The 8,712-nt window shown below is 36.7% G+C and overlaps 1 protein-coding gene and 1 pseudogene across 1 annotated transcript in view; one reads left to right on the forward strand and one right to left on the reverse strand.

Annotated features, from left to right (window-relative positions):
* The window catches only part of TBC1D32 (TBC1 domain family, member 32), a gene marked incomplete at its 3' end in the record, with an annotated part of 149,181 nt that overhangs the window by 32,440 nt on the left and 108,029 nt on the right, over positions 1–8,712 (forward strand). The window contains 1 exon segment of the mRNA XM_012643805.1: positions 3,958–4,048. Coding sequence (XP_012499259.1) covers positions 3,958–4,048 — 91 coding nt within the window.
* On the reverse strand, positions 7,722–8,575 carry LOC105809909 (annotated as a pseudogene).

Raw genomic sequence — 8,712 nt, forward strand, 5'->3', positions numbered from 1 at the left:
GATTGCCTTTGGGGTCTTCTTCATAAATTCTTTGCCTAGGCCAATGTCTAGAAGAGTATTTCCAACATCTTCCTCTAGAATTCTAGTAGTTTCACCCCTTAGGTTTAAATCAAATATGTTTCTTATAGATTAAATCTTAAAATCTGTTGTTTGAAAAATCAACTGTACTTTAATCAATTTTTAGCCTGCAAATGGGACTACTTTATTATAAATCACTTTAATATTTTATCAACTTAGTCAAATATTTTTTCATATATGTAACGGGTCAAACATTCTAGGGATTTCATCTGAAAGCTCATTTTGTGCATTGCTTGAGTGATGTATGTACTGACGGCTCTGGCTTTACCACAATGCAATGTATCGATGTAGCAAAATTGTACTTGTACTCTATGAATATATACAAATAAAAAATAAATGTTAAAATCCCCTCATTTTGTCTAAAGAGCTTTACAAAATTTGTGAAATATCACAAGATTATTTATGATATATTTATTTTTTAAAGTAAACTTGGCCCCACTTTTGAAAAGAAACGTTGGGAAAAATGGATGCAATATCCATTTATCTCAACTTCCTTTACAGAAGTGAGGGTCAAATTTTGTGCATTTTATGGTGTCAACTTTGGAACACTGCATGGATCTGTCTTTCTGTTGTATAAGAGATTCTTGCATAAGGACTTTAGTCATAGCAGCATGTTTAGCATGAGTGACCTGCAAATGCATTTCCTTTAATTTCTCATTAGTGCTGTCTGACATTTTCTTCAATGAGGGAATTTCTGCATTGTCTAACAGGGTAGCCATTAGCCACATGTGACTATGGAAAACTTGAAATGTGACTAGGGTGACTGAGAAACTAATTTAAATTTAAATAGTCATGTGATTAATGGCTACTGTATTTGACTGTACAATTCTAGTCTCTTCTTACGTTTATGATGTTTTCAGTAGGTAGCATTAAGGTATCAAATAATTTATGTATGTGCTGTCAGATTTTTATAGATACCTGAGGAAGTTAAGAGAGTCTTTGTTTCCATGCCGTTGCAAAGTCATGACTCGTTAAATGTTTTGGGCTATCAGTGTAAATATTTAACCTTTTATTTTTTTTAACAATTTGACTTCTTGTCCAGCTTACCTTTAAAGGAATGGCTTCTAAAATGGCTTTATGTAGTGCCATTTTTCTTGCTCTCTGAAAGTCATTGTAAAAAACGACCTGACAGCTAGGTTATTCAAATTCTTCCTTGGTTTTTCCTATCTTACTGTATTTAATCTTATTTTTCCCTGTTTTAGAGGTTCACAGTTAAATGAACTGGCTGTTATATATTTGATAGTATAGGGCAATAAGTATCAACTACAATCCTGAATTTTACTTCAAATTTCTGTCTGTCTTCCCAGTGGTTAGTAAAATCATTCATTATACCCTCAACTTGACTCTTTAGACCAGTGTTTAAATTCACCTATTATAGATCTGCTTTTTGCTCCTGAAATTTGAAGGGATATTGCATAATGTGATTGTTCCTGTCCTGAGATTATTCCTTTTTCTGTGAGTGTTACCTTTTCTCATATAAAGGCTAGCACGTGTAAGAAGCCAGGAGAAGGAGTAGAAGGAATAGAAGGGAGTATAAGGGGATAGTGAAGATAAAGCTGGGTAGAGATGGGTGCAAGGAAGGTGGATTTTTAAAGGTTTGAATGGAAGGGAAGTAGAATGTCTTTGAGAGAGGTTATTTTGGAGACAGTGTTTTGAGTTCTTGGTTAAAGAAGCTGACAAATTGTGTTCTTTTTTTTTTCCCCCTCATTCTTTAGAGCTTCTCTTAAGTGCCCTATTTTATTAATTTTGTTATGTCAAAAGTTCCCCATAGTGGCAATTTATTGTAAGCCACTTTTTTTGTTGACGTTTTGTATTTTGTTGGAAAATGGGTTGAAGGTGCTAGATGAAGATAGAAGTACTGAAGCAAAAAGATAGTTAAGAGACTGTGCAGTACGCCAAGCAAATGATGATGTAAACATGAATTAAGGATATGACAGTGAGAATTTGGATAACTGGGTAGACGCAGGAATATTCTATTTAGGAGGTAGGATTTAAAGGACTTGGCTTTTGAATGGGGGCCGGGTGGGTGAGGCCTTAGACAATTGAGTGATTAGTGTCATTCACTGAGATAAGTAACACAGTAGGAGGAAACATTTGCTGGGAAAAATAATGATTTGTAGACTATCAAGTTTTGAATACAGATCTCTAGGAGGCTTGGATCTGGATGGGTTTGATTTAGACAAGACATGTAGATATGGGAAAGGCAGGGGGTCCCCGAGAAACCCTCAGATTTGATGATTTGCTGGGAGGACTCACGGGACGCAGCATATAATCATGTTCCCTGCTATTGTTCATTACAGCAAAAGGATACAAAGCAAAATCAGCATGGGGTGAAGTCTGGAGGATATGAAAGTACATGCTTACAAGAGTCATTTTTCCACTGGAATCACACAGGACATTTCTAATTCCTTCAGTATAGAATTGTGCCACTTGTGTGAAATGTTATATACCAGGGAAGTTCATCAGAGAGTCAGTGCCTGAGTTTTTTTGGGGTGGTAGGCGACTGATCACATAGGTACCCTCTGCCTAGCACATATCAGGATCCCGCATTCCTAGAAGGAAAGCAGGTGTTCATCATAAACTACATATTTGTACAAAACAGTTTAGGTACAATGTAGCCCCTCTTTCAGTTCTCAGAATGGTGGGAGCTCTCCTGAAGTTAAAGTTCCTAGATACTATCAAAATTCAACCTTGTGAACAGGCCTTTCTGAAGACAGAAGTCCTATACTATATTAAGTTCTTTTCTGCATACGGTTGGGGCCATAAGAATGAATGAGATGAGGAAATCCATTGATTCCTTGATGCCACAATTATGAACTTGCCTCTGTTCACACAACCTTCATTTTTTTCCTGTCTAAAGCTTGATCCTTCCTTCCAGGTGGGTCCTGCCTGTTCTTCTTGGATACTTTTTTATATCAACTGTCCCCATTCTCTCCTGTATAGTCAAGCTCTTCCTCTCTTTTGGCTTCCCCCCAGTAACATTTAAGTATGCCCATATCCTTCTAACCTGAAAAAGAGTTCAGTCATGTCTCTAAAACCCAACTGTTGCTCTATTTTTTTTTCTTTTTTTCACAGCCACCCTTCTGGAAAACAAAAATTATACTAGTTACCTTTACTTTTTCAGTTCCTTTTATTTATTATAGTCTGGCTTTAATCCCCAAACTCCTCTAAAACTGATATTTTTCAAGGTCACCAGCATCTTTATTATAAAATCTAACAGTTATCATATCTTATCTCACTGGTGGCTTCTATTTTGTTTAGGAATTAGGAGATAAGAAAGCATCTACAGGTAGGTAGCTGCTGAAGAAATGGGAGAATTTTGAAATCTCTGCTTGTAGACAGTGGGAGGAGGAGTTAGAATGGAGACTCATAGGGGAATCCTGGGGTACAGCAGAAATTGCAGATCACTTTTTATTATAATTCTCTTCTTTGGATTACAAGGTCTTCCTTTATCAGTTTCAGCAATTCTAGTATTTGAGAAGAGATGAAGGCCTAATCCACTTGATATTTCGCTGGCTAGGTGCAAAGTAAAGACTCAAGGCAAGGGAACTGGGCGAAGAGTTTTTAAAGTCAAAGCAACAGTTTTTGCATCTTTCACTATAAAATGTAAAGTATGTGTTTATTTCTGTCCATTGACACCAACATTATAATGATATTGTATTTGTTGGTCCACAAATCTTTTTACAGTGTTCCCTAGAACGATGCCCTAGTTAAAGTGTAATTGAGAAGACTGAGCTTTAAGTGGCTGGAAAAGTACTATACTAAATATTTTTCTTAAATATTTCCCCAAGTCATTTTTACAGGCTTGACTAATTTCTTTTGATACTTGTAGGTAGGCTGCACAGTTCTGGAATTAATAAGTTATTATTATTTCATCAGATAACTACAGCAGTTCAGCAGTGTGTTCAGTACTTTGAACTGTGCGAGACCACGAAAGCTGAGGAGGCTTTGGGACACTCAAAGCATTGCGGTAAGTACTATTTCCTCAATTATATATTTTTAAAAATGGTAAATTTTACTAATCAAAATAGATTAGTAATATCTATTTTTAAACGATTGTTAGGATGGTGAATTAGGTCACTTTTGCTAATGATGTAAAATATTTTTTACAAATTTAAAAGATACGCTATAATCATGACTTCTTATAGCATCGACATTTGAAATTAAGGTATAATCATACTGATTCTTACTATATGCAGTTCTTCAATTTATGAATTTCATATAGTAAGAATCAGTATATGGGGTATATGTCCTAATCTCTTACACTGCAATAATATACGTCTGTTCTGTTCCCTGTGCTAATGTATGAGTCATTTAATCAGGCACATGTGTACTTTAGTGGGAGGAAAAGTTCCATAAAATATTGTTTTTATTATTGCACACTTCATACCACCCTGTGATTCCTCTCTGCTTATCCTCAGTCTGAGCTAAAATGTCCTAGATGCTCCATAATCTAGCACTAATTTCTTTTTTATCCAATCTCTTCTCTAGGTATTTCCTAAAGTTAATGTTCTCTTACTCAGATTCTTTTGCATACCAATGCCTATACAACTTTATTTCTACTCCCATTGCTCTTTCCATAATTGCCTAGCACTAATAGAAATCTTATTTATTATGAAAGAAGAAACTTTTCAAAATTTTCAGGAAGGCTTCCCTGCCTATTCTGAATTTTTTCTTGCTCTTTTGCTTATATCACGCAACTTTCCATATGAATTTGATGTCTTTTATCATACTGTTATTTTTATGTTTTTTTTTTCTCTAAGCAAATAGTACGTTCCTTTGAGGGAATGAAGATATCTTTTAATTTTATTTATCCCTGGGTAAATTCTTTAACTCAAAGCAAGGGAAATGGTCAAAGAACAATAATTAATGGGTTTCAAAAGCTAGTGTATTGTAGTGGAGTAGAAAGTATAGAAGTAAGAATGTATTCTTCAGGAGAAGGATACATCAATTTATATGATATCTCATTTACAAATTTATAGATTTTTCTAACTTCTTAATACTAAAATGTTATATCTGGATCTCTTTTTTTCTACCATTCTCTCCGTCCTTTGTGGTTTTGCTTTCTTCCCTATCTAATGAAGACCTCAGGGTGTTTCACCGCATTCTTTTGCCATGTCTTTAAACTTTCTTGCTCTTTTCTCTTTCCGTTTTCTCCCTGAAGTTCCCCAACTTTAGATCAATTCAGTCCTTTATCTCTGGTACTCAGGAACTTGAGCAGAGAGAATTTATGCCATAGTTTGATACAGCAAATATGTATTTTCTAACTTCAGCTGCTCTCTTTGTGTTGCTTTGGAATCCTCTTAATATTCTTTCTTTGATGTTCCGTAACAGTTGTTATAAGGCTTTGCCAGTCTCGTCAAGCCCCCTGCCTTTCCCCTGCCCACTTCTGTTGGGAGGAGCCCTTGCTTCCTGTTTCACTAAGAAAAAGGGAAGTTTCCAGATAGGAGCTCGCTAGATGTCCTGCTTCATGTATATAAATGCGTATTTATATGCCCTTATCAATATCCCCTCTCTCTAGGCTACATTGAAGAGGTATCCTGTGCCAGACTGGTCTCTTGACAGTTTTTTTTTTTTTAAAGAACCAGAACTTTGCTTCACTTGTTATTATGTATTAGTATCTATTGGTACTTTCTCCTGCCTCCTCCAACCTTTTCATGTGTCTTTCATTTTAAAAAACAGAGCAAGTTACATGTTCCATATGTGCCTTACCTCTCTGTTTCCCTTCAGAAAAGGGCTCTTTTAAGTAGTCTATGTACTCCCAGGCCCCATTTCTTTATTTTATATTCACTTTTCAACCACGGAAATGAAACTTCTATTTTTTTTGCCCTGGGACCTTCCCTTACCAGTTCCTGCTTTCTCTTGTCCTCATTTTATAGCATTTGCTTCTGTTGATTCTTTCCTCCTCTTTTTTGGTACTATTCTTGCTTGGATTTCCTCATTCTTATCTAATAAGTTTTTCTTAGTCATTTGAAAAGCTCTGCTCTTCTATGTTTGTACTCACAAAGGTTTTACCCTTTGTTCTTTTCTCACCTTAGTCTACCTGTTCTCTTGGGGGAGCCCATTCACTTTCATGGTTTCAAATATATATTTATACGTAAATGGTGACTCTGAAATACTTAAGACCACATCTCGTCCCTGAATTTCAGACCCATGCACTCATCTTACTTAATGTCTCTATCCAGATGTTACATGGGCACTTCGAAATTAAAATATCAAGTACTGAAATCACTATTTCTTCTATTTTTAAACGTTTTTTCTTTTTTTTAAGAATTATTTAAGTAGAGTAAAAAGCTTACCCTGAACACAGGAATTTGAGTTAGGAACTTAAGTTTTCTTATGTTCACTCATTCTTTCACTATCCCTATGTACCTGGCTAAGCCTTATTGATTTAATTTACTTTTTTTTGTTTATGTAAGAGAAAAGGTCTTGCTCTGTCACCCAGATTGGAGTGCAGTGGCATGATCAGTGTAGCCTCAAACTCCTGGGTGCAGACAATTCTCCTGCCTCAGCCTCACAAATGGCTAGGACTATAATTTTGTGCCACCACACCTGGCTATTTTTTTTTTTTTAAGAGATAGGATCTTGCTGTGTTGCCCAGGCTGACCTTGAACTCCTGGCCTCAAGTGATCCTCTTGTCTTGGCCTCCCAAAATGCTAGGATTATAGGCATGAGCCACCACACTCAATGATTTCATTTTCTTTTTTTTTTGTTTATACATACAGATTGTTTGAGAAATTATAGCTGTATGACAGCATAATGTAAACACACTTACCTTTCAAGTCAAGTAGCAGCAGCTACTATTCTTTCTTCATTTCACCCTCTATATTAATAGATGTTATTATCAGCATTTTATAGAGTGGGAACTAGTAAATTTTGCTAAAAATCATAGAACTAATTACTAGCATTACCTAATACAGAATCCAAGCTGCTTGAAAATACCTCCCACTAATACAGACTTTGCAATGTTCAAAGCCAAAACATAACACTACCATAAATTGAGATATTAATACATTTTAACAATTCCTCACAAAGATCAAGTCTACAAAGTCTTAAAATCACTTATAACAAGTGAAAGATCCTACCAAAATAGGAGATTATAAAGCAGTGCAATATTCCAAGATCTATTTCCTGCACTGTTTATAGCTGGGATTGAAAAGTGCAGGTCTCCATATGTGAAATTTCTTCAGTTGACAAGAAGCAAAAGCTCCTAAAATTTCAGGAATACCTTCCTGGAGGCTCCATTCCACTGTTCTGATGAGCTTCTGTAGAGTAGTCTGATATTCTCAGCTGTAAGCTGAGATGCATCAGGCCTGCTCTCCCTGAAGAAACAGTATATAGTTCCTGATATTCTTACAAGTTATTTTTAGCAAGAAACGTGCATTTCATATATTATCTTTCATGCTGAAGGGCACTTCAGTGGTAAAGACTAGTGTTTGGATGTTACAGTTTATGCCGTTGAACGTTTGATGAAGAGCATCTGATGCCAACACACAGCAATTTGAACGAACCCAATCTTTATCTGTCATTCACAAGCCAGAATCTGTGATGAACCAAGCAGTGAGAACCGGAATGAAACACAGAAGTTTTACAGTTTTGGAAGTTAGCGTTTTCAAAGGAATGTCTCATGCAGCCTTGACTTGTCACAAATCCGATTTCTTCAACTGCTTGTATGTCGCAAAGGAATGATATTCCAAGAATCAAATCTCAATTAATTTGGCCAGAACCCTTTATGTAGAGAAAAAAATCCTTTATTCTTCCATGTTTATAACAAGCAATCCAGGGTATTCAGAGCATCTGTCAACTCAAAGGACTCTCTCATTTATCTGTGTGTTCTCACAACATTGACAGGGTTTGAGACCAGGGCACCCACTAGACCACAGGTGATCCTTGAGACGGGTGGGTATGTACAGTGTCTCCCATTAGGACCGAGACAATCAGATACTTCTTGGTGATGACATAGACTGGTAGCTCCATGTCAATAGTGGCAGACCTCTGAGCAGTAGAGGATACACCCTTCCACAATACTCTTGTCCCCTGTTGTTGGTAAATGTTAATGAAGTTGTCTATCATTCCTCCTTGAACGATGTTGCTTTGTGCTTGCATCTGTATTTTAAAAACATCGGTTGGATTAGTAATGGTCGAAGATATGACGTCAGAGAAAATTCAACATATGATATTTATTGGTAAGATTTGATCTTCTGGACATTCAACAAACGATCGCTTCAGGCTCTGGTAAGTGCCTATCTTGATGGTGTCATAGGACACCTGGTGTAATATGGCAGGGGGAATCCCTGAATATAGAGCTTTCAACCCTTCTTCTCTGCTTATCCTCACTAATGCATGCAACATTTCTTTAATTTCTTTAGAGTTTACATCATCCATCTTGCCTTGAATCTGGAGTGGTGCCTTAGTTAAATCAAGTGGAAATGTACCCCATTCAGCCAGGACGGAGGCTAGCCCACCATACAAATGGCTGCCAGTTGAGGGCTGACATTCTCACACTGTCTCTTCTCCTTTCCTTTATAGAAACATTGTCTCCAATAGGGCTTTTGGTGGCAGCGGAGCCCCTCTACTTCCTCCAACCCGGAATTGGTTGCAGCTAGAGCCGGAGGCTACACAGGAGGTCTTATC

Source organism: Propithecus coquereli, unplaced genomic scaffold, assembly GCF_000956105.1.
Source record: "Propithecus coquereli isolate 6110/MARCELLA unplaced genomic scaffold, Pcoq_1.0 Scaffold200, whole genome shotgun sequence".
Lineage (NCBI taxonomy): Eukaryota > Metazoa > Chordata > Mammalia > Primates > Indriidae > Propithecus > Propithecus coquereli.